Source organism: Loxodonta africana, chromosome 6 (assembly GCF_030014295.1).
Source record: "Loxodonta africana isolate mLoxAfr1 chromosome 6, mLoxAfr1.hap2, whole genome shotgun sequence".
In the NCBI taxonomy this organism is placed as follows: domain Eukaryota; kingdom Metazoa; phylum Chordata; class Mammalia; order Proboscidea; family Elephantidae; genus Loxodonta; species Loxodonta africana.
Window position 1 is genome coordinate 21,731,990 of NC_087347.1, and position 26,387 is coordinate 21,758,376.

The 26,387-nt window shown below is 37.9% G+C and overlaps 1 protein-coding gene across 1 annotated transcript in view; it reads left to right on the plus strand.

Annotated features, from left to right (window-relative positions):
- LOC100668227 (putative serine protease K12H4.7) overlaps positions 1 to 11,490 on the plus strand; it is a 44,062-nt gene extending 32,572 nt beyond the window's left edge. Inside the window, exons 6-9 of the mRNA XM_023543043.2 lie at positions 3,835 to 4,033; positions 5,257 to 5,347; positions 5,867 to 6,075; positions 10,874 to 11,490. Of these exons, the coding sequence (XP_023398811.2) occupies positions 3,835 to 4,033; positions 5,257 to 5,347; positions 5,867 to 6,075; positions 10,874 to 10,983 (609 nt within the window). The 3' untranslated portion in view covers positions 10,984 to 11,490. The remainder of the gene's footprint in view (positions 1 to 3,834; positions 4,034 to 5,256; positions 5,348 to 5,866; positions 6,076 to 10,873) is intronic.
- The last annotated feature ends 14,897 nt before the right edge of the window (positions 11,491 to 26,387 follow it).

Below are 26,387 nucleotides of genomic sequence, written 5' to 3' on the forward strand. Positions count from 1 at the left end.
CTTTACAGCATGGAATTTTCTTACATAAAATGTACGTTTTATTCTGAGAACAGATCAAGGTTAGATTTGGAGGATAGTTATGTGCTAAAGAGCCCTGTAGGCACACTCGATAAAGCAATTGAGTGCAAACCAAAAAGTCCAGCCTTTCGAAACCACCAGTGGCTCCGAGGGAGAAAGATGTGGCAGTCTGCTTCAGTAGTGATTTACAACCCGGAAAACCCTATGGTACCACTATGAGTCAGAATCAAATCAAAGGCAGCAGGTTTGGGAGTTTTTTGAGTCATAAGGGGAGGTGAGTGGTTTGAAATTTCTGTGGTTTTCTTTTTCCTGAACTAATATACAACTCTGGTATGAACTTGGATGTTTTCCTTCTGAAGACCCTGGTAGAAATGAATAAATTGTGTTATCTCTTTGATAACGTGAGGCCATGTACATAGGTGACCCTCAGCAAATTAGGGGTTTTTGCAGACTTTTCTCCTTGCTCAAGCAAACACTGAAAATCTATGTCACTTTATAATTAATCTTCAACTAAAGCAAATCAAACCAAATCCCCTATATAGGCCACAAGGTGAAAGGTGGTTTTGGCTTTTAATGTCAGCATCAAAGAGGGCTCGGCTCTACCAGAATTTGTTAAATTGTCATGAGGAACAATTTGCAGCATAGTTACCTGGAGTGTACATTAACAACGTAGATCCCTTGGACTCACCTCCAAGCCTCTAGAGTGGGAACCATGAGTCAGTTCCTCAGGTGATTCTTATGAAATTGAAGACTCTATCTACTATACAAATTATTTATGTCCATCTTTACCCCTCCCCATAATCCCAAAATAGAAAAGTCCTATAGCATTTAAAAAAAAAAAAAAGAGTCAATAAAGGCTAATTGCATTTTCTTTCATTACATTCAGTTCCTGTAGCAGCCCTTCCTGTAACAGTACCCGGCTGCAGATTTTCTGTGCAAATGTAGCGTTGAACCAACTAGTTGCCATCAAGTCAGTCTGACCCGTGGCCGCTCCATGCTTATTACAGTAGAACTGTGCTCCATAGGCTTTCCAACAGATGATTTTGGAAAGGAGATTGTTAGAGCTTTCTTCTGAGACACCTCTGGGTGGACTTGAACCTCTAACCTTTTGGTTAGCAGCTGAGCACTTTGACCATTTGCACCACCCAGGGACTCTAAATGTGGCACTAAAAAAAAGGGGTTCCTAAATCCATAGGCAATTCAGACAGTATAATTTAAAAAATAAATTACACCAACAGACTTGACCTTCATCAAAACAAAATTTTTTTAGTTTTAAAAGTTAGCAAACATGAAATATTGTTTTATTGTTCCTTTAAAAACTTTCATACTCAGGGCCTTTATTCCTCTGATATTGATAATCACTCAAACGTAAACTTAAGCATTCAGATTAGAGAGAAAAGTTGAGGACTCTGTGTGTGTGTGTGTGTGAGTGTGTGTGTCTGCGTTTGTCTTGCCACAGTGGCTTCAGTTTAAATATTGCACTGACTTAATTGGGCAGACAAATGATGTACATTCCTCTGCCCAGGGTACTTTTTTACTTTTTTTTTTCTTGTACAAAAGTATAGGAAATTGATTTGGGGCACTTTTCAATTCTGTGCAAGTTCTGAGACCCTTTCCCCTGGAGATAATAATTGTTTACCAGAGCCCTTTCCTGCTGGATGAATCAAAATAATGAGTGTAGAGAGAATTATCAAGCACAACGTAATACAGAGCCTTTCCCAGCCTTCACAGGATCTAACTCTATTTTTTGGCAGTTGCTGGTTGAAGTAGGGTGGCCAAACCAGAGTCTGCAGTTAATGTGAGGACTAGTTACTGAATTCTTCTGGACTTAGGGAAGCTGAGCTTCATTTGTCAGCTTCTGCCAACCCGACAAAGTCCTGAGGTACCGCTTAGCTGTGTAGACATTTCACTTCTTCCGAATTAGATCGGTATGGTCCGTTAAGTGGGAGTATGCTACAGTCAGGTCCTTTCCTTTCTGTTTCACCAAACCAAAACCAAAACAAAGCAAACCCTTTCTCAAAACTCCTGATACAGATATATCACGCTGTCAAATAACATCATATCCTTGTTACAATGGGTGTGTAGAAGTGATGCTCCCAGTTCCATAGTTAGTATATTATTAACAAAACATTTTTCTTTCAAAGAATAGCTAAGAATGGAATTTTATGATGTTTGGCAACTGAGGTGAGAAAAGTCATGCATTTCTGCCCAAATCCCTTTATTGGTAGACTGTGGCATTTCAGATGGATATTCCTACATGAAAGGATGTCTTGAAGTCAATGAGTCTGCCAGTAACAGAATGTTAGGACATCTCTTAACCTCCCATAAATACAACACAGCCCCTCCCCCTGGACTGATTCTTTTTGAGTGTCTTTTTTAGAAAATTACTAACCTGCTCAAAACTTCGAATGAGTCCTTATTATTCCATATTTTCTAGGTTAAAGAGTTTCATCTCTAACCACATTTTACAGTCAATACTTATTTCCACTTTTTTCTTGTGGAATACCTCTCTTGACTAAGTAAGAACAGTATTATGGAGATGGTTGAACAACATGATGACCATAATTCATGTCACTGAACTGTCCATGTGAAGATTGTAGTAGTGATAAATGTTTCCTTACCTATGTACTTATCACAATGAAAGGAAATGTAAAAAGAAGAAGTATAATATTCGTTAAAATAACACTGCTGCTTTTTATTGAATGACCTTTGTTGTAGGCACTATCCTAAGGGCTGTTTCCATTTTATCCTCACAGCAGTCTTATGAGTTTTTCTGAAAATCTTATTTTTATTGTCCTCATTGGACACATGAGCAAACTGAGGCTCAGACGGGTGAGTAATTAACTCAAGGTCAAAATCCAGGCATGTTCGATCATCCTCTTAAACATTGAACCTCCCTGCAACCACTTCTTCAGACCTGTTGGTCCCCTTGCTTAAAATGCACTTTTCTATGTTACTTTTTTTTATTATTGGTGTAAAAATACAAAGAACATATCATTTGCCAACTCAACATTTTTCACATGTACAAGTCAATCAAACCAATTGCATAAATCACGTTGTGCAACCATCACCAATATCCATTGTCAAATTTTTCATACCCACAGACAAAAAGTCTCTGTTACTAAACAATGATTCCCCCCTTTCTCTGTCTCTGTTTCCCCTGGTAATCACTAATAAACTTTATTTTCTATACATTTGTGTATTCTACGTACTTCATATTAGTGAAAACATACAATTGCACTCTATTTATCTCTATTTATTTAAATCTTACACAACGTTCCCCATTCACCTCAATTCCTACATCCTCAAGAAGTCTTCTCTCAAGATTCTAGCCACTGACCTCTATCAGAATCCGCAGAGTAGCTCATTAATGTTTTCATATTGTATGTATCTTGTCTTCTTTGACTAGATTTTTCCAAAAGGTTGGTTCTCATCTTTTACACCTTCCAAACTTTCTAGCACTACTCTGGCAAAATATCAGATGATTAATCAAAGCTTCTTTATTTGTAAACTCTTACAAACCAAATACTAAGCTGAATACCAAACGCCCTTATTAAAGCAAATGATTTTATTAGTTATGTGTCTTAAAAAAGGGATATGACTCACTTCTAATAGACTCTGCAATCTACTCAGGTGAGTTGATATTTTTCAGGGTTGATATCCAGGCCAAAGTCACCAAAGAATGTTCGCACCTTTTTGCATTAAAAGCAATCATTTAAAGCATTTAATATTATTCTTGGAGCTGAAGTCCATTTTGAGCTAAAAGCTATTCCATGCATATTATTTTAAACATAATTGGAATCCTGTTTTTTGCAGGGAATAATGCGTAAGATGAGCATTGATGAATTTTGTGAGACGATGACTAATACTTCACTGGGTTCACCATATCATAGATATGCAAGGATTATGAATACAATGCTCAGGAACAAAGGTTACCCTTGTTACCCTGCAAGTTACAAGCAATATGTTGAAGAGTACTCTGACTTTTCTTTTGAAACGAATAAATACAGAAGAGGTAAAGTGTTATCTGCTGAAATAGAAATTTTCCTTTGGGGGTTGAGAAATATGAGCACAACATGCATTAAACACTCTGCAACTTGTGAGACTGTGTTAGCCTTCATGATGAATTACAAAAGAACCAGATCTAAGAGTTTTACTCAAGGATGGGAAAAGAGAATGAATGAATGCAGGAGCTGGACATAACACAGATTAAATCACTTAATCAGAGAGGCAGAAATATCAAATTCTCAGAATTGCAAGAATCAGAATAAAGAAAAATGTCTCTTAGTACGTTTAAGTGTCACTGATGCCAAGAAAATATCTTGCCCCACTTCAAATTCTATATAGAAGAGTTCTTAAACCTGGTTGCACTCTAGAATGACCTAACTTGTAGCTGATGAGTCAATTTCGACTCACGGAAATCCCGTGTTACACAGCAGAAGTGCAACATAAAGTTTTCTTGGCTCTGATCTCTGTAGAAGAGATCTCCAGTCCTCCCTTCTGTGGGTCTGCAGGGTGAGTTCAAACTGAGCACAGACTGTTTGTATAACCTAGGAACCTTCTTTCTTTCACTAGTCTGTTTGAAATACAACATAACTACAGCTCAATGTATTTTTAGTATGAATAGTTCTTAAAGTCGTTAACTAAATTGCTAAAAGATGTGTGAATCCTTATATAGCTGCTAAAATTTCAATGAACCAAACTTCTAAGTTATTATCCACAATTTGATTTACTAATCCTACCAATATTGATGACCTGGGGGAGAAGTTGCAGGCACAGTGTGAGTGAGGGTGCAGAGATGGTGAGGGACAAAAGCGTCAAGTGTGCATCCCGCTTTCAAAAAGCTTCACGGAGAAGGGCCTGGGAGATCCTTGGGAGAAGATAGAGGGGGATGCAGAGACAATGGAGCGTCTTCCCAGCAGAGGCTGGGACTAAAGGACAGACAGTGGGACAGCCCTGTGGTGCTCACAGAGATGGCCCTGGAGAGAATGAGAAAAGGTTACTTCAGGAGCATGTGGGGTCTTCACCAGCATCTCCTGATCTTTGCACACAGATTCCATTCTTGGTGTGGTGATGTTGGGCATGACTAAAAATAACATTAATAATAATAAGTTTAAATTCCTTTTAGAAGGTCATAAGAAGCATGTAATTTAGAGTACTTAAATTTTTTAAAGCTTTTATTTAGTCATCGACAAAAATATCATTTCTGAGTAAGTTAATTAATGTTTTGCTTTCCAGGCAGGCAATGGTTATATCAATGTTGCAATGAATTTGGCTGGTTTTATACCACGGATTTAAAGAACTCCTCCTTCACTGGATTGCCTACCAGGTAAAGGCTCTGCCTTAACTTCTGTTTGTAAATAGAAACCATGATTGCAAGGATTTTTTCCTCCATATTTAGAGGGAAGTTTAAATTGATGTCTGACTTTTGCTCTTACCGTCTCTGCTCTCTTCCTCGGCAGGCAGGCAGGCTATGCATTGAGCTTTTTTCTTCCCACAATAGTTACTAGTCTAGTTAAAAGCGTGGATTCAGTGGTAAGGCAAAGAATTGATTTTTTTACTCTTCTTGTTCTGAAGCCCTAGGTAGCATCCAGGAAATATAATCCCGTGGGGTCTACAGTCTCCTCATTGAGACCCTAGATGTGTTGACTAAGGGTCCAAATAGGTAAATACTTTGGTGGCCACATTCTTCCATGCTTAACCACTAAAGGACCTCTAGAGGAGGTCATAGGAGAAGTAGATATGTAGGTAGGTAGATAGATAAAACCTAAACCAAACCTGTTGCCTTCACATCAATTCCTCAAGTCAGCTATCTGGCACCTACAATTTTGTCTCATTTTCTTTGCAGGTATTTTGTTAAGAAGTGTTCAGATGTCTTTGGCCCTAAGTTCAATAACGATTCAGTGTTTCAGGGTGTTATGTCCACCAACATGTACTATGGTGGCTTAAATGTGACAGGAAGCAAAATCATCTTTTCCAATGGTTCCAATGATCCTTGGCACCGTTTGGGAATCACAAAGGATATCAGTGCAAATTTGCGAGCTGTCGTCATTAAAGGTAACTTAATTGTGAATGGTCAAGGACCCACAAGTAGGATGAAATATATCGGCATGTAATAATGAATTAAGGGGACAATGGTGATTGAGTGTTTGAATCCTTGCCTTACATGCAGGAGAACCTGGGTTCAATTCCCAGTCAATGCACCTCAGGTGCATCTACCACCCCTATGTCAGTGGAGGGTGTTTTGTGTCTGTGATACTAAACAGGTTTCAGTGGAGCTTCCAGACTAAGGAGAACTAGGTATAAGGATGTGGTGATCTATTTCCAGAAATCAGTCGTTGAAAACCCTATGGATCACAATAGTCCAGTATGCAAGCAATCTTGGGGATAGGACAGAACCAGACAGCATTTACTTTTGTTGTGCCTGGCAACACCACGATTTGGAGGCTGACTTGACAGTAGCTAACAACAACATTAATAAATTGCTTTTGATATTATTGACAGGAAATACAAAATACTTCTAAGCAGGTGATAGGTAGGTCATTTAGTTCTCCCTAGTATTTCATCATCTCTCTGGCATCTGAAATAGAGTATCTTTAAAAAGTGGAGCCCCAGTGGTGCAGTGGGTAAGAGCTCAGCTGCTAACCAAAAGGCTGACGATTCGAATCCATCATCTGCTCTTTGGAAACTCCATGGAGAAGTTTTACTCTGTTCTATAAGTTCGTTGCCCCACGTCTGCCAGTTTCTTGTACTGCGGGGGGCTTGAACGTTGCTGTGATGCTAGAAGATATGCCACCAGTATTGAAATATCAGCAGGGTCACCCATGGAGGATAGGTTTCAGTAGAGCTTGCAGACTAAGACAGGATAGCAAGAAGAACCCAGTGGTCTACTTCTGAAAAGAATTAGCTGGTGAAAATCCTATGAATAACAGCAGAACGTTGTCTGATACAGTGACAGAAGACAAGCTCCCCAGGTTGGAAGGACTCAAAAGGTAACTGGGAAAAAGCTACTTCCTCAAAGTACAGTTCAACTTAAGAACATGGATGGAGTCAAGCTTTCAGGACCTTCATTTGCTGAAGTGGCACAACTTAAAATGAGAAGAAACAGGTGCAAATATCTATCAGAACATGGAATGTACGAATTATCAACCTAGGAAAATTGGAAATCATCAGAAAGGAAATGCAATGCATAAAATCACTAATCCTAGAAATTAATGAGCTGAAATGGACTGGTATCGGCCATTTTAAATCAGACAATCGTATGATGTGCTATGCCTGGAATGACAATTTGAAAAGGAACAGCATTGCATTTACTATCGAAAATAACATTTCAAGACCTATCCCGAAGTACAACACTGTCAGTGATAGGATAATATCCCTACACTTACAAGGAAGACCATGTTTTCCAACTACAGGTCCTTCTCCTTCGTTCCTAAAATTCATGTTCCAATCAAAATTATCAGTGCATCCTGATTGCGTGTTCAATCAATTTCAGACTCAGAAGATGATAATAATCTTCAGTTTCCTTAGCCTTAATGGTTGGTGCGTAAATTTTAATAATGGTCCTATTAACTATCTTCCTTGTAGGTGTATGGATATTGTCAACTGGCCTAAGGCTCACAGGGTAATGAGTGATAGAGCCAGAACTCAAGGCCAAGGAGCCTCACTGGAAGTCATGGTCCTTAACCAGCATGCCACATGCCTCCCAAGGTATATGGAGGTATAAGTTCTTATGTTTTCAAAAAGACCTTCAAAACCTGAGAAACCCTTTGCAAATCCTTCTTTTTTGCGGGAATTAGGGAGAAGGAGTGCTCAAATTCATTCATTTAAAAATATTTATGAAGGGTCTACCTGTGTCAGATGTTGTGCTGGACACTAGGGCTATAAGGGTGTGTGTAGCTCCTGCCCCCAGGAGCTGCTAGTCATACGTGGGAGACAGACATTCATCAGATAGCCGCACAGAAAGCTTTCCTGGGTCAGAGATGTCTAAACAGAACTGAGAAAGAGAAGGAAACATTTAGTATTCACCCTCCAGGAAGCAAACTCCTTAGTAGCTGGGCCAGGATCATATTCATCTTTGAATCCACAGTGCCTAGTACATGGTTGATGTTCAGAGACTACGTGCTAAAGAAAAATGTGACTCACCTCATTATAAATATGAAGTTAATAGAACCTGTTAAAGAGGTCAAAGTCTTATCTTCCGATTGTTCGTATTGACTGAAAAAAAAGACCAGTTATCTCTAACTAGAGAACAATTTCAAGTTCTGAATTAAATTTTGTGGACAAATACACCTTTTCTACTTAGCCTCCATTCCCACATCTCTTTCTTATCTCATATCTAATTGGTCTTACATTCAATTAATTTTTGTGCCCATTGAAAATACAGTTTTATAACTCATTATATTACATAATAATAAAATCAAGCTGGTATTAATACCTGCTTTTTCTTTTATGAATTTCATTTTGTATTCTTTAATATTTATAATTTCAGTATGTCTCAGAACTATCATTTTATACTGTGGAATGTTCAAATTTGGGCATTGGCCAAAATCAAATGCTGGAAGAAAGTGGGGACAATCAGCAATTAAGAATCTTAATAGTTTTTATTTAGGAGGTGGGAGGAACAAAGTAGGCCTAGAGTTGTCATGGTTGAAAAGCAGCAGTTACTCATGTTAGCCAGGAGAGAAGACTATTTTAATATGTTTGTGGTTGAATAATAATGACGAGTTTCTACTCTGACTAATGGAGACCCCATGTGTTTCAGAATACAGCTGTGCTCCATATGGTTTTCAATTTCTGCGATCTTCTGGAAGTAGGTCATCAAGTCCTTCTTCCAAGGCATCTCTGGGTGGATTCCAACCACCAGACTTTCAGTTAGTAGTTGAGCACTTAATGGTTTGCACCACCTAGTGACTCCTTGTGGTTGAAGAATGTACCTTTTTTTTTTCCTATGTAGTTTTTTTTTTTAGAGATGATTACAGGGTGGATTTATTTGTGCCTGCTCTCATCACAGTCATGGTGTGACCTCATCTGAAGTTGAAATTCTGTGAAACTGTTTATGTTTATAGAGAACACTGTGGTTTGTTACTAGCTGTCAGTTGTCGAGGTCTTTCTCACACAGGGAAATCTTACCCTTCCTACTCTTGTTCCCTCTTAGCCTTTTAGGGAACATTCTTTATTACTTTCTTGTTCATTTTTTCAGTATTTCTTCTTTGCAAATATAATCTTGTATATTCTTATTTCTTTCTTTGCAAACAAAAGGTAGCATATTATGTACATTGTCCTGCACTTTTCTTGTTCCTCTTCTAGTAAACACTGGAGATATTTCCATTTCAGTACATTGAAGTATTTCTCATTATTTTTTAATGGATTAATAGCACTCCATTGTCTGGATGTGCCATAGTCATTATGTAATTTTAGCTTCTTAACAGCAAATAATGAGCCCTGGTGGTGCAATAGTTAAGCACTTGGCTGCTAACCTAAAGGTCAATATTGAAACCCACCAGTAGCTCCATGAAAAAAGATGTGTCAGTCTGCTTCTGCAAAGATTATAGCCTTGGAAACTCTATGGGGCAGCTCTACTCTGTCCTAAAGTATAGCTATGAGTCAGAATTGACTCAGTCTCATTTTTTTTTTTCGTAGCACCAAATTTATGGTGCCCCTAATGTAATACAGTGTGAATGGATGCTTGGACCCCTTCATGGCTCAAATGGTTAAGCTCTCAACTACTAACTGAAAGGTTGGTGGTGCCTCGGAAGAAAGACCTGGTGATCTACTTTCTAAAGATCACAGCTATTGAAAACCCCAAGGAGCATAGTTCTACTCGATACATACAGGGTCTACGTGAGTCAGAATAGACTCTACGGCAATTGTTTTGTTTAATTTTGTTTTGTTTTTTCATTTGGATGGATGATTATTTGTAAAATCCTGAGCTTACATTTGACAGCATTTGCAACAAACAATAGTGTGATGGATGCTCTGGTGTGCGACGTTCGATTCTTAGTTCAACCAGCAATTTTCTTAATAAGTCACTTAAACTCTCTGGGGCTCGTGTCCACATCTGTAAAATTAAGAGGTTGACAAATATTTAAGTCTCCATCAAATTTCATTAGGTTGATCTTGTTCTCATGTTATATGTTTATCAATTCATTCTCCATAAGGAAAAAACAAAGTCATATTTTATAGTATCTGCTGGTATCCACGGTGTAAATACTCCAATTAAGGCCAATTTCAGCTCACAGTTCAACAGCCAGCTTGCAGGATTTCTTTGAAAATTGAACAGTCGGCTCTTGGAGATAATACATCGAGACTCAAGTAGACCACTGGGAAAACTTTCTAAAACGGACTCAGTGAGATTCAAATATTGTAACCTCCTCAGATAAAACTTAAGTTACACCACACTTGGGTTGAGTAAAAAGGGAACTAAAAACATTATTCCCTAAATCTACCAGCTTGGTCATTCTCTGAAATGTCCATTAGTCTGTAGCACAGAAGGATTCCCAAGGAGCAAACAGTAACTCACTTTAATAAATATCTTGTTTACCCAAATTCAGTACACAAAGAATACCCAAATTCAGTGTACTTATTTGATTCAAAGCCCAAAGTATTGGTAAATTAATTCTCATACTTAATTATGGCTGCACATTTTAATTACCATATTTCCAGCTATTGAAAATTACGTATAGTCAGCCCCACTCCAGATGAACTGAATCAGAATCTCTGCAAATGGGGCTCAGATATTACTTTGTTTGAGCAGTGTTTCAGGTGGTTCTAATGTGCAGCCAGTGGTTAAACACATCTGGTCTTTGGATACTTGGTATGTAAATATTTTGACATTTCCCTTTTCTCTTTTTAGATGGAGCATTCTGTGACGATATGTTAGAACCACAGGATACTGATTCAGCTGAGCTAAAGCAAGCACGAAAAAAAATCTTTCAGATCCTAAAAAAATGGCTGAGGAAATAAATCTCTTTGAAATATCAGAGCAACAGAATACAAAATCTGGCCTCACATTTCATTGCTCAAATGTAAAACCACCTGAAAGGGCGAAATTAGAGCAGACTCGAAAGTGTAATTCTTCTATGTAAGATTTAAGTGTGTTTTGTTTTCATGGAAGGACATCTTGTTCTACGTTCCTTGCTGGCCTTGAGAAGCAGTAGACTATCCCCAATCACAAGAAATTAATTACCCTAGAGGGCAAAGTGCAACCAGATAGTTTGAGGATATGGGGACTGAAGCTTTGCATCCCAGTTTTCCAGGATATTCTCTATTTCATGAACTCTTATTCTTTGCAATAAGTGCCATTCATAAAACATGAATATAAATGGGTTTTGATTATGTATACATTAATAAATAAATAAATAGTAAAAATGCTTTGCCAAATAATGAATCCTTGTTTTGGTAAGAAAACTTATGAACGGGTACAACATGAGTGAATTAGTAAAAAAAAATAATAAAACTCTTGTTTTTGTTGCATGTTGTCGAGTCAATTCAAATTCATGTTGTTGTTGTTAGTAAGTGCTGTCGAGTCCATTCCAACTCATAGCAACCTTATTTATGTACAAGAGAACAAAATATTCCAGGGTCTTGTGCCATCCACACAATTGTTACTTTGTTTAAGCTTATTTTTGCAGCCACTGTGTCAATCCACTTCATTCAGGGTCTTCCTCCTTTTCACCGACCCTCTACTTTACCAAGCATGATGTACTTCTCCAGGGACTGGTATCTTCTGACAACATGTCCAAAATACATGAAGCAAAGTTTTACCATCCTTATTTCTGAGGATCATTCTGGCTGTACTTCCTCCAAGAGAGATTTGTTCCTTCTTCTGGCTGTTTTTGTTGTTAGATGCCATCAAGCCTGTTTTGACTTATAGAGACCCTGTATACAACAGCAGGAAACACTGACTGGACCTGCAGCATCCTCACAGTCATTGTTATGCTTGACCCCATTGTTACAGCCACTGTATCAACCCATCTCATCGAAGGTCTTCCACTCTTTTGCTGACCGTCTACTTTACCATGCGTGATGTCCTTCTCTAGGGACTGATCTCTCCTGATAAATGTCCGAAGTATGTGAGACATAGTCTTGCCATCCTTACTTCTAAGAAGCATTCTGGCTGTGCTTCTCCCAGGGCAGTTTTGATCCCCTTTTTGGCAGTCCATGGTATATTCAATATTCTTCACCAACACCGCAATTCAAAGGCGTTATTTCTTCTTCGGTCTTCCTTATTCATTGTACAGTTTTTTAATACATATGAGTTGACTGAAAACACCATGGCTTGGGTCAGGCGTACCTTAGTCCTTATAGTGACATCGTTGCTTTTTAAAATTTTAAAGAGGTCTTTTGCAGCAGATTTGCTCAATATAATGTGATTTCTTGATTGCTGATTTCATGTGCATTGATTGTGGATCTAAGTAAAATGAAATTCTTTACAACTTCAATATTTTCTGTTTATCATGATGCTGCTTATTTGTCTAATTGTGAGGATTTTTGTTTTCTTTATGTTGAAGTGTAATCTATACTGATGGCTATGGTCTTTGGTCTTCATCAGTAAGTGCTTCAAGTCCTTCAAGGTTGTGTCATCTGCATATGGCATGTTGTTAATGAGTCTTCCTCCAATCCTGATCCCCCATTCTTCTTAATATAGTTCAACTTCTTTGATCATTTGCTCAACATACAGATTGAGGAAGTGTGGTAAAATGATACAACCTTGATACACACCTTTTCTGATTTTAAACCACACAGTATCTCTTTGCTCTGTTTAAACTACTGCCTCTTGATCTTTGTACAGATTCCTCATGAGCAAAATTAAGTGTTCGAGAATTTTCATTCTTCACAATGTCATCCATAAATTTTATGATCCACATAGTCAAATGTCTTTGCATAGCCAATAAAACACAGGTAAACACCTTTCTGGTATTCTCGGCTTTCACCCAGGACCCATCTGATGCTAGCAATGATATCCCTTGTTTCATATCCTCTTCAGAATTCAGCTTGAAATTCTAGCATTTCCTTGTTGATGCACTGCTGCAATGTCTTTTAAATGATCTTCAGTAAAATTTTCTTTGTGTGTGATATTAATGATATCGTTGGATAATTTTTTCATTCAGTTGGGTCATCTTTCTTTAGAATAGCCATAAACATGCAGCTCTTTCACAACTCATCAGACATGGAAGGGACTGGACAGTGGGTAGGAGAGAGATGCTGATGAAGAGTGAGCTATTTGTATCAGGTGGACATTTGAGACTGTGTTGGCATCTCCTGTCTGGAGGGGGGATGGGAGGATAGAGAGAGTTGGAAGTTGGCAAAATTGTCACGAAAGGAGAGACTGGAAGGGCTGATTCATTAGGGGGAGAGCAAGTGGGAGAACGGAGTAAGGTGTATATAAACTTATATGTGACAGTCTGACTTGATTTGTAAACGTTCACTTGAAACTCAATAAAAGTTAAAAAAAAAAAAAAAAAGCAATGAGGCTTACTGACCTGACAAAGACTGGAGAAACCCCGAGAGTATGGCCCCAGGACACCCTTTTAGCTTAGTAATGAGTTGGAATTGACTTGATGGCAACGAGCTCTTTTTGTTTGTTTTACTTCTTGTATTTATTGATCTGAGGCTAATACGAAAAAAGTTTCCAGCTTTCTTTATGACTAAATCATATGTAAACATTAAGCAAGCATACAACTCACCTCATAGTGACAGTCTGATGAGGTTCACCTTTTAGCCAAAGATTAGACAGATCCATAGGACAAAATGAGACTAAAAGGGCACACCAGCCCAGGGGCAAGGTCTAGAAGGTAGGAGGGGAAAGGAAATGCCATGGGTTGTTAACCAATGTCATTAAACAATATATGTACTGTTTAATGAGAAGCTAGTTGTTCTGTAAATCTTCATCTAAGATACAATAAAAAAAAAAATAAAATAAAAATAAAAGACCTCACCAAAAAAGTAAAAAGAGAACCTACAAACCGGGAAAAAAAAATTTTGATTATGACATACCCAACAAGGGTCTAATCTCTAAAATCTATAGAATACTTTTAACACTTCAACAACAAAAAGATAAATAATCCAATTAAGAAATGGGTAAAAGATATGAACAGACAATTCACCAAAGAAGGCATTCAGACAGCTAACACACAGGTGGAAATGCTCCCATTCCTTAGTCATTAGAGAAATGCAAGTCAAAATTAAATGAGATACCATGTCACCCTGACATTACCAGCACGAATCAAAAAAACAGAAAATAAAAAACTTCAGAGAGGTTTCAGGGAGACTGGAATTCTTATACACTGCTGGTGGGAATGTAAAATGGAACAACCACTATAGAAAACCATATGGCAACCTCCTTAAAAAGCTAGAAATAGAAATCCCATATGATCCAGCAATCCCACTCCTAGGACTATATCTCAGAGAAATAAGAGCCGTCACACAGACAGACATACGCACACTCATGTTTATTGCAGCATTATTCACAATAGCAAAAAGATAGAAACAACCTAAGTGCCCATCAACTGATGAAAGGGTAAACAATTTATGGTACATACACACAATGGAATACTACCCAATGATAAAGAACAATGATAAATCCATGAAACATCTCACAACATGGATGCATCTGGAGGGTATTATGCTAAGTGACATAAGGTAATCACAAAAGGACAAATATTGTATGAGGCCACTATTGTAAAAATCCAAGAAAAATTATACATAGAAAAAAAAATCTTTGATGGTTACAAGGGAGGGTAGGGGAAATCACTAAGTAGATAGTAGACAAGTGTTAACTTTGGTGAAGGGAAAGACAATACACAATATAGGAGAAGACAGCACAACTTGACCAAAGTCATAGAAGCTTCCTAGATACATCCAAACACCTTGAAAGGCCAAGTAACTGGGGCTGAGGGCTGGGGACCATGGTCTTGGGAGACATGTAGGTCAATTGGCATAACATCATTCATAAAGAAAATGTTCTGTGTTTTATTTTAGTGATTAGCATCTGGAGTCTTAAAAGCTTGGGAGCGGGCATCTAAGATACATTATTGGTCACATCTTGTTCACAGCAAAGGAAAATGAAGAAAAGCAAAGACACAAGGAAAATATCAGTGCAGAGGACTAATGGACCACATGAACCACAGCCTCCATTAGCCTGAACCCAGAAGAACTAGACAGTGCCCAGCTACCACCACAGATGGCTTTGATAGGGATCACAATAGGGAGTCCTGGACAGAGCAGGAGAAAAACGTAGAACAAAATTTGAATTCACCAACAAAATTCAAATTCACCAAAAAAAGACCAGTCTGACATACTGGAGGAACTCCCAAGACTATGGCTCCTGGACACCCTGCTAACTCAGAACTGAAGCCACTCCCGAAGTCCATCTTTCAGCCAAAGATAAGACAGGCCTATAAAACAAATGGTAACACATATGAGGAATGTGCCGTTTAGTTCAATCCGGTATTTGAGACCAAATGGGCAACACCTGCCCGAAAACAAAGATGAGAAGGCAGGGAGTGACAGGAAAGCTGGATGAATGGACACAGGGAACCCAGGGTGTAAAAGGAAAGAGGGAGAATGCTGATATATTGCAGGGACTGCAACCAATGTCACAAAAATATTTGCATATAATTTTTTGAATGAGAAACTAATTTGTGCTGTAAACTTTCATCATTGGTGTTCGATTAATCAAATCTATTCTTGAGATGATCTCTAAATTCAGGTGGAATATACTCAATGTCATACATTGGTTCTCATGGATTAGTTTTAATTTTCTGCAGCTTCAACTTGAACTTGCGTATGAGCAATTGTTGCATAATTGGCCCCTGGGCTCTGTTCTGACTGATGATATTTAGCTTTTCCTTTTCCTTCCTTCACGGATGTGGTCGATTTGATTCTTGTGTATTCCATCTGGCAAGGTTCATGTGTATAGTCGTTTTTTTGTTGTTGATAAAAAGATATTTTCAGCGAATAAGTTCTTAGTCTTGCAAAATTCTATCATATAATCTCTGGTATCATTTATATCACTAAGGCCATATCCTCCAAATACTGAGAATTCTTTATTTCCATCTTGCACATTCTAATCTCTTGTAATTTTCAGTGTATCTTGATTGCATGTTTGATCAGTTTCAGACTGCAAAAGTTGATAAAAATCCTCAATTTCTTCCACTTTGGAATTAGTGGTTGGCCCATAAATCTGAATAGTAGTTGTATTAACTGTTCATCTTATATGCCTATGAGTATTTTCCTATCACTGACACTGTTGTACTTCAGGATACATATTGAAATGTTCTGACAATGAATGCAACACCATTCCCCTTCAATTAATTGCTCCCAGCAAACTACATCTTATGATTTTCAGATTCAAAATGGCCAATACCAGTCCATTTGAGCTCACTTATGTCTAGGAAATACATCTTCTGTCTGGTCCACCAACCAGCCTTCTTTGAAGTTCTGTAGCACTTAAAAATAGTGCTCCTATTCCACAAGTGGCCATCTAACTAAGATGCATCAGTTGGTCTCAACCCACCTGGAGCAAAGAAGAATGAACACCAAAGACATGCAGTAAAGATGAGTCCAAGAGACAGAAAACCCATTGCCATCGAGTTGATTCCAACTCGTAGCAACCCAACAGGACAGAGTAGAACCACCGAGAGACAGAAGGGGTCACATAAACCAGAGACCCCACCAGCCTGAGACTGGAAGAACTAGATGGTGCCCAGCTACCACCGATCACTGCCCTGACAGGGAATACAACAGAGAATCCCTGATGGAGCAGAACAGTGGGATACAGATCTCAAATTCACATATAAAGACCAGGCTTAATGGTCTGACTGAGACTAGAGAGACCCTGGAGGTCATGGTCCCTGGACCCTTTGTTAGGCCAAGACTGGAACCATTCCCAAAGCCAACACTCCAGTCAGGGATTGGACTGGATTTTCATAAAATAGATTATCATACTGGTGAGGAGTGAGATTCTTGGCTTAAGTAGACACATGAGACTATGTGGGCAATTCCTGTCTGGATTTGCGATGAGAAGGAAGACAGGGACAGGAGCTGGTTGAAGGGACACAGAGAATACAGAGTGGAGAGGAGGAATGTGCTGCCTCATTAGGGGGAGAGCAGCTAGGAGTACATATCAAGGTGTGTGTAATTTTTGTATGAGAGACTGACTTGATTTGTAAACTTTCACTTAAAGCATAATAAATAAATAAACTAAAAAAAAAAAATAGTGTTCCTATTCCAAATATATATTAAAGTTAAGCTCCACATGAAGGGTACAATAGCTCTTATCTGAGGTTTCATTACAAATTCTGTCCAAACTAATTTATTTGCAATTCATCTGAAGAAGTCCAGTGTAAGACTTTCTAAAACTATTCAAAGCATTGTTTTTTAGTCAAAATTGAAGATTTTTATTTCATTCAAAAAGGACCTGTACTAATCTTATTATTTGAATGGAATTTCAGTTACCATAAAAAAAAACTACTTTTGCACAAATAACATGAGCTTTCTACTTTTGTTTATCAACCATGTCTTCCCCCTTGAAATATTTTCATAAGTGCACTATGATATTTTTTACAGGAACTTGTACAAGAAAATTAGCATAGCAGAGCTTACAAAAATAACTGATGTGTGAAAGTTGCAGTTGGCAAACAAATGTTGAAGGCAACCAATATTTGCATAAAAGTATAGCACCCCATACAATTGAAGTTTAGTTATTAATAATAAAAATGTACTAATATTGGATTCTTATTTTTGACAAATGTATCAGCACCAGTTAACATTAGGGGAAAAGTATGAGTAGTAAATTGTAGCTCTCTGTATTATCTTCACAATTTATATGTAAATCTGAAAATATTTTAAAATAGTTTATTAAATAGCTTGTGGTCATTAATGGAAACCCTGGTGGCGTAGTGGTTAAGTCCTACAGCTGCTAAGCAAAAGGTCAGCAGTTCAAATCCACTAGGTGCTCCTTGGAAACTCTACTGGGCAGTTCTACTCTGTCCTATAGGGTCGCTATGAGTTGGAATCGACTCGATGGCAGTGAGTTTGGTTGATTTGGAGGTCATTAATAGTAATGGAGTAATTAACTAATTTAAGTGGATACTGAGATGTACTATATTGTGTTAAATTGGCAAGGAAAATAATTTGGTGAAAAACTAAAGCTAAGAAGTTTCCTGGACACATCCAAATGCTTTGAGAGACAGAGTAGCTGGGGCTGCGGCCTGGGGACCATAGTTTTGGGGGACATAAAGGTCAATTGGGATAACGAATTTTATTAAGAATTGTTCTGCATTCCACTTTGGTAAGTGGTGTCTGTGGTCTTAAAAGCTTGAGAGCGGCCATCTAAGATGCATCAATTGGTCCCATCTCACTTGGAGCAAAAGAGAATGAAGAAAACCAAAAACACCAGGAAAATATTAGCCCAAAGGACCAGAGGACCACATAAACCAGAGACTCCACCAGTCTGAGACCAGAAAAACTAGATGGTGCCCAGCTACCACAAATGACTGCCCTGATAGGAAACACAACAGAGTCCCCGACAGAGCATGAGAAAATTGTGGAGCAGAACTCACATAAAAAGACCAGACTTAATGGTCTGACAGAGACTGAAGTAACCCCCAAAACTATGACCCCCAAACACTCTGTTAGCTCAGAGCTGAAACCATTCTCTAAGCTCACTCTTCAGGCAAAGATTAGAGAGGATTATAAAATAAATAAATAAATAACACACATGGGGAGTGTGCTTCTCAGTTCAGTCAGATACATGAGACCAAATGGGCAGCTCCAGTCCAGCGGCAGCATGAGAAAACCGGAAGGGACAAGAACTGGTGGAATGGACATAAGGAAACGAGGGTGGAAAGGGGGAATGTGCTGTCACATTGTGGGGATTGCAGCTAATGTCACAAAACAATATGTGTATAAATTTTGGCATGACATTAATTTGAGCTTTAAACTTTCACATAAAGCACAATAAAAAAGAAGGAAAAGAATTTAGTGAACTTTTGGAAATCTGTTCTTGCTTTGAATTTCATACTGAATTTTAAGCATATTTTAATGAATAATCCAAACTGACAAAATTTGGGCTGTTTTTACCCTTTTTTTTTTTTTTAACATCATCTGTTTCACCTAGAAATATCATCACTTTCATTTTGAACAAGCCATTATGGAGATTTAAATGGCAGCATTAGCTATCTTTTAAGCATTGAATTTCTTCAAATGTCTGATATACTAATACTGCACGTGACTTACCAGAGGCAAAGTATCTCCATACTGTTTATAATATTAAGCCAGTTCCATTGAGATTTAGATGACACTTTCCCAATAAGCTCTTATTTGCAAAAAAATTCCTTTTTCTTTGCTTCACCTTCTCAGGGCAAACAGTACTAAAACAAAATCTGTGCTTGAAAGAGCTAAAATACTTAAACCCATTGCCACTGAGTCAATTCCAACTCAACAGCTACTCAGTAGGACAGAGTAGAACATCTCCATAAGATTTCCAAGGCTGTAGTCTTTACAGAAGCAGACTGCCACATCTATCTCTTGTGGAGTGGCCTGTGAGTTTAAACAAATGATCTTTTGGTTAACAGCCAGTCTTGTACTTCTTACCTCTTAAATTTGTAGAGAAATTTAAAGGCAGTAAGTACCATGATTTGTAGAGAAACTTAGGAAGAGTCAGTGATCTTTTTTCCTATGTATACGTGCTAAAATTTACTTGTTAACTCATAAAAAAAAAAATACTTAATAGTAAATGGTATGGTTTAAGGGGACTTCTAAGTCAATTGGGAAAATAATTCTATTATGAAAACATTCTGCATCCCACTTTGAAATGTGGCATCTGGGGTCTTAAATGCTAACAAGCAGCCATCTAAGATGCATCAATTGGTCTCAACCCACCTGGAGCAAAGGAGAATGAAGAACACCAAGGTCACATGACAACTAAGAGCCCAAGAGACAGAAAGGGCCACATGAACCAGAGACCTACATCATCCCGAGACCAGAAAAACTAGTTGGTGCCCAGCCACAATCGATGACTGCCCTGACAGGGAGCACAATAGAGAACCCCTGAGGGAGCAGGAGATCAGTGGGATGCAGACCCCAAATTCTCATAAAAAGACCATACTTAATGGTCTGACTGAGACTAGAGGAATCCCGGCAGTCATGGTGCCCAAACCTTCTGTTGGCACAGGACAGGAACCATCCCCGAAGACAACTCATCAGACATGAAAGGGACTGGACAGTGGGTAGGAGAGAGATGCTGATGAAGAGTGAGCTAATTATATCAGGTGGACACTTGAGACTGTGTTGGCATCTCCTGTCTGGAGGGGGGATGGGAGGATAGAGAGAGTTGGAAGCTGGCAAAATGGTCACGAAAGGAGAGACTGGAAGGGCTGACTCATTAGGGGGAGAGCAAGTGGGAGTACGGAGTAAGATGTATATAAACTTATATGTGACAGACTGACTTGATTTGTAAACGTTCACTTGAAGCTCAATAAAAGTTAATTAAAAAAAAATAGTAAATGGTATTAGTTACCTAGAAAATCTCTTATCACATAGAGTTTACAATATATATATTAAGTGATTAAATAACAAAATTTAACATCTTAATATTTAACTGTTTTGTGTTATGTTTCATTTGCTTGAAGATATAGACCTGGCCTATTTCTAGGAAAGTTTATTCCTATATGTGTATTTATAAAAGTGTCTCATTACAAGGAAATCAAATTGAGCACATGAAATATCATCATTATACAACTTACAAATAATGAACTGATTTTGCTTATATGTAGCTCAGAGTTTGGACCATAAAATTTCTGTCCTTTCTTGGTTCGTTTCCCTTCTTTTTTTTTTTTTTTAATAATTTTTATTGTGCTTTTAGTTAAAGTTTACACATCAAGTAAGTCTCTCACATAAAAACTTATGTACACCTTGCTGCATACTCCCAATTACTCTCCCCCTAATGAGACAGCCCGCTCTCTCCCTCCACTCTCTCTTTTCGTGTCCATTTTGCCACCCTCTAACCCCCTACACCCTCTCATCTGCCCCACAGGCAAGAGATGCCAACATAGTCTCAAGAGTACACCTGATCCAAGGAGCTCACTCCTCACCAGCATCCCTCTCCAACCCATTGTCCAGTCCAATCCATGTCTGAAGAGTTGGCTTCAGGAATGGTTCCTGTCCAGGGCCAACAGAAGGTCTGGGGGCCATGAGCACTGGGGTCCTCCCAGTCTCAGTCAGACCATTAAGTCTGGTCTTTTTATGAGAATTTGGGATCTGCATCCCACGATACTCCTGCTCCCTCAGGGGTTCTCTGTTGTGTTCCCGGTCAGAGCAGTCATCTGTTGTGGCCAGGCACCATCTAGTTCTTCTGTTCTCAGGATGATACAGTCTCTGGTTCATGTGACCCTTTCTGTGTTTTGGGCTGGTAATTACCTTGTGTCCTTGGTGCTCTTCATTCTCCTTTGATCCAGGTGGGTTGAGACCAATTGATGCATCTTAGATGGCCGCTTGCTAGTGTTTAAGACCCCAGACAACACTCTTCAAAGTGGGATGCAGAATGTTTTTTTAATAGATATTATTATGCCAATTTACTTAGATGTCCTCTGAAATCATGGTCCCCAAACCCTACCCCTGCTACACTGGCCTTTGAAGTGATCAGTTTATTCAGGAAACTTCTTTGCTTTTGGTTTAGTCCAGTTGTGCTGACCTCTCCTGTATTGTGTGTTGTCTTTCCCTTCACCTAAAGTAGTTCTTATCTACCATCTATTTAGTGAATACCCCTCTTCCACCCTCCCTCCCTCCCCGCTCTCATAACCACGAAGGAATGCTTTTGTCTCAGTTTAAACATTTCTCAAGTTCTTATAATAGTGGTCTTATACAATATTTGTCCTTTTGCCTCTGACTAATTTCACTCAGCATAATGCCTTCCAGGTACCTCCATGTTATGAAATATTTCACAGATTCCTCACTGTTCTTTATCAATGTGTGGTATTCCATTGTGTGAACATAGCATAATTTATTTATCCATTCATCCGTTGATGGGCACCTTGGTTGCTTCCACCTTTTTGCTTTTGTAAACAGTGCTGCAATAAACATGGGTGTGAATATATCTGTTTGTGTAAAGGCTCTTATTTCTCTAGGATATATTCCAAGGAGTGGGATTGCTGGATCGTATGGCAGTTCTATTTCTAGCTTTTTGAGGAAGCGCCAAATCTATTTCCGAAGTGGTTGTACCATTTGACATTCCCACCAGCACTGTGTAAGTGTTCCAATCTATCCACAGCCTCTCCAAAGTTTATTAGTTTGTGTTTTTTGGATTAATGCCAGCCTTGTTGGAGTGAGATGAAATCTCATTGTAGTTTTGATCTGCATTTCTATAATGGCTAATGATCGTGAACGTATCCTCATGTATCTGCTAGCTACCTGAATGTCTTCTTTAGTGAAGTGTCTATTCATATCTTTTGCCAATTTTTTAATTGGGTTATTTGTCTTCTCATAGTTGAGTTTTTGCAGTATCATGTAGATTTTAGAGATCAGACGCTGATCGGAAATATCATAGCTAAAAACTTTTTCCCAGTCTGTAGGTAGTCTTTTTACTCTTTTGGTGAAGTCTTTGGATGGGCATAGGTGTTTGATTTTTAGGAGCTCCCAGTTATCTAGTTTTTCTTCCGCATTCTTATTGTTTTGTATACTGTTCATGCCAGGTATTAGGACTCCTAACGTTGTTCCTATTTTTTCTTCCATGATCTTTATTTTTTTAGATTTTATATTTAGGTCTGTGATCCTTTTTGAGCTCATTTTTGTGCATGGAGTGAGGTATGGGTCTTGTTTATTTTTTGCAGATGGATATCAAGTTATGCCAGCACCATTTGTTAAAAAGACTGTCTTTTCCCCATTTAACTGTTTTGGAGCCTTTGTCAAATATCAACTGCTCATATGTGGATGGATATATACCTGGATTCTCAATTCTGTTCCACTGATCTTATGTATCTGTTGTTGTACCAGTACCAGGCTTTTTTGACTACTGTGGTGGTATAATGGGTTCTAAAATCAGGTAAAGTAAGGCCTCCCACTTTGTTCTTCTTTTTCATAATGTCTTAATTATCCAGGGCCTCTTTCTCTTCCATATGGAGTTGTTGATTTGTTTCTCCATCTCATTAAAGAATGTCATTGGGATTTGGATCAGAATTGCATTAAATATATAGATCGCTTTTGTTAGAATAGACATTTTTATAATGTTAAGGTTTCCTATCCATGAGCAAGGTATCTTTTTCCACTACGTAAGTCACTTTTGGTTTCTTGCAAAATTGTGTTGTAGTTTTCTTTATATAAGTCTTTTACATCTCTGGTAAGATTTATTCCTAAGTATTTTATCTTCTTGGGGGCTACTGTAAATGGCATTGATTTGGTGATTTCCTCTTCGATGTTCTTTTTGTTGGTATAGAGAAATCCAACTGATTTTTGTATGTTTATCTTGTATCCCAATATTCTGCTGAACTCTTCTATTAGTTTCAGTAGTTTTCTGGAGGATTCTTTAGGGTTTTCTGTGTATGAGATCATGTCATCTGCAGAGAGAGATACTTTTACTTCTTCTTTACCAATCTGGATGCCCTTTATTTCTTTATCTAGCCTAATTGCTCTGGCCAGGACCTCCAACAAAATGTTGAATAAGAGCGGTGATAAATGGCATCCTTGTCTGGTTCCCGATCTCAATGGGAATGCTTTCAGACTCTCTCCATTTAGGGTGATGTTGGCTGTTGATGTTTGCTTTGTATAAATGCCCTTTATTATGTTGAGGAATTTTCCTTCTATTCCTATTTTGCTGAGAGTTTTTATCATGAACGAGTGTTGAACTTTTTCAAATGCCTTTCTTGCATCAGTTGATAAAATCATGTGATTCCTGTCTTTTGTTTTATTTATGTGGTAGATTACATTAATTGTTTTTCTAATGTTGAACCATCCCTGCATACCTGGTATGAATCCCACTTGGTCATGGTGAATTATGTTTTTGATATGATGTTGAATTCTATTGGCTAGAATTTTGTTGAGGATTTTTGCGTCTACGTTCATGAGGGATACTGGTCTATAATTTTCTTTTCTTGTGGTGTCTTTACCTGGTTTTCTTATCAGGGATATGGTGGCTTCATAGAATTAGTTTGGAAGTATTCCATCCTTTTCTATGCTCTAAAATACCTTTAGTAGTAGTGGTGTTAACTCTTTGAAAGTTTGGTAGAACTCTTCAGTGAAGCCCTCCGGACCAGGGACTTTTTTTGTTGGGAGTTTTTTTATTACGTTTTCAATCTCTTATTTTGTTATGGGTCTATTTAGTTGTTCTACCTCTGTTTGTGTTCGTTTAGATAGGTAGTGTGTTTCTAGGAATTCATCCATTTCTGTTTTCCATTTTGTTAGAGTACAATTTTTCAAAGTACTCTGATATGATTCCTTTAATTTCAGTTGGGTCTGTTGTAATATCGCCCCTCTCATTTCTTATTCCGGTTATTTGCTTCCTCTCCTATTTTTCTTTTGTCAGTTTGGCCAGTGCTCTCTCAATTTTGTTGATTTTTTCAGAAAAGCAGCTTTGGTCTTGTTAATTCTTCCAATTGTTTTTCTGTTTTCTATTTCATTTAGTTCAGCTCTAATTTTTATGATTTGTTTTCTTCTGGTGCCTATGGGTTTCTTTTGTTGCTCTCTTTCTATTTGTTCAAGTTGTAGGGATAATTCTTTGATTTTGGCCCTTTGTTCTTTTTGGATGTGTGCACTTATTGATATAAATTGGCCTCTGAGCACTGCTTTTGCTGTGTCCCAAAGGTTCTGATAGGAAGTGTTTTCATTCTCATTGGATTCTATGAATTTCTTTATTCCATCCTTAATGTCTTCTCTAATCCAGTCTCTTTTGAGCAGGGTATTGTTCAGTTTCCAAGTGTTTGATTTCTTTTCCCTGCTTTTCCTGTGATTGATTTCCACTTTTGTGACCTTATGTTCAGAGAAGATGCTTTATAATATTTCAATGTTTTGGATTCTGCTAAGGCTTGCTTTATGACCTAATGTGTGGTCTATTCTAGAGAATGTTACATGTGTAATAGAAAAGAAAGTATACTTGATTGCTGTTGGGTGGAGTGTTCTCTATATGCCTATGAGGTCATGTTGGTTGATTGTGGCATTTAGATCTTCTGTGTCTTTATTGAGCTTCTTTCTGGATGTCCTGTCCTTCACCGAAAGTGGTGTGTTGAAGTCTCCCACTATTATTGTGGAGCTGTCTATCTCACTTTTCAATGCTGATAGAGTTTGTTTTATGCATCTTGCAGCCCTGACATTCGGTGTATAAATATTTAATATGGTTATATCTTCTTGGTGTATTGTCCCTTTAATCATTATATAGTGTCCTTCCTTATCCTTTATGATGGAATTAACTTTAAAGTCTATTTTGTCAGAAATTAATATTGCTACTGCTGCTCTTTTTTATTGTTCTTTGCTTGATATATTTTTTTCCATCCTTTGAGTTTGAGTTTGTGTCTCTAAGTCTAAGGTGTGTCTCTTGTAGGCAGCATATACACAGATCTTGTTTTTTAATCCATTCTGCCACTCTCTGTCTCTTTATTGGTGCATTTAGTCCATTTACATTCACAGTAATTTGGATAGGTAAGAATTTAGTGCTACCATTTGGATCTTTTTTGTGTGTGTGTTGTTGACAGTTTCTTTTTCCCACTTAATTTTATGTGCTGAGTAGATTTTCTTTATATATTGTCCTTTCCTCATATTTGTTGTTATTGATTTTGTTTCTGCTGAGTCTATTTTTTTCTGGTATTTTATTTTGAAGAGTAGGATGGGTTGTCTCCTTTGTGGCTATCTTATTATTTACCCCTATTTTTCTAAATTTAAACCTAACTTTTGTTTCTTTGTATCACCGTATCTTCTGCTCTATATGGAAGGTGTATGACTACACTTCTTAAAAAAAAATTCTAAAGTTGCCTTCCTTTATATAATAACATCACCGTTACCCTGTTTTGAGCTTTTTTTTTTATAATCTGCTTTGTTTTTTTGGATTTCTCTGTCTGGGTTGACTTCTGGTTGCTCTGCCCAGTGTTCTAGTCTTGGGTTGATACCTGATATTATTCATTTTCTAACCAAAGAACTCCCTTTAGTAGTTCTTGTAGTTTTGGTTTGGTTTTTATGAATTCCCTCAACTTGTGTTTATCTGGAAATGTCTTAATTTCACCTTCTTATTTAACAGACAGTTTTGCTGGATATATGATTCTTGGCAGGCAATTTTTTTCCTTCAAGTTTTTAAATATGTCATCCCATTGCCTTCTTGCCTGCATGGTTTCTGCAGAGTAGTCCAAGCTTATTCTCATTGGCTCTTCTTTGTAGGTGACTTTTCG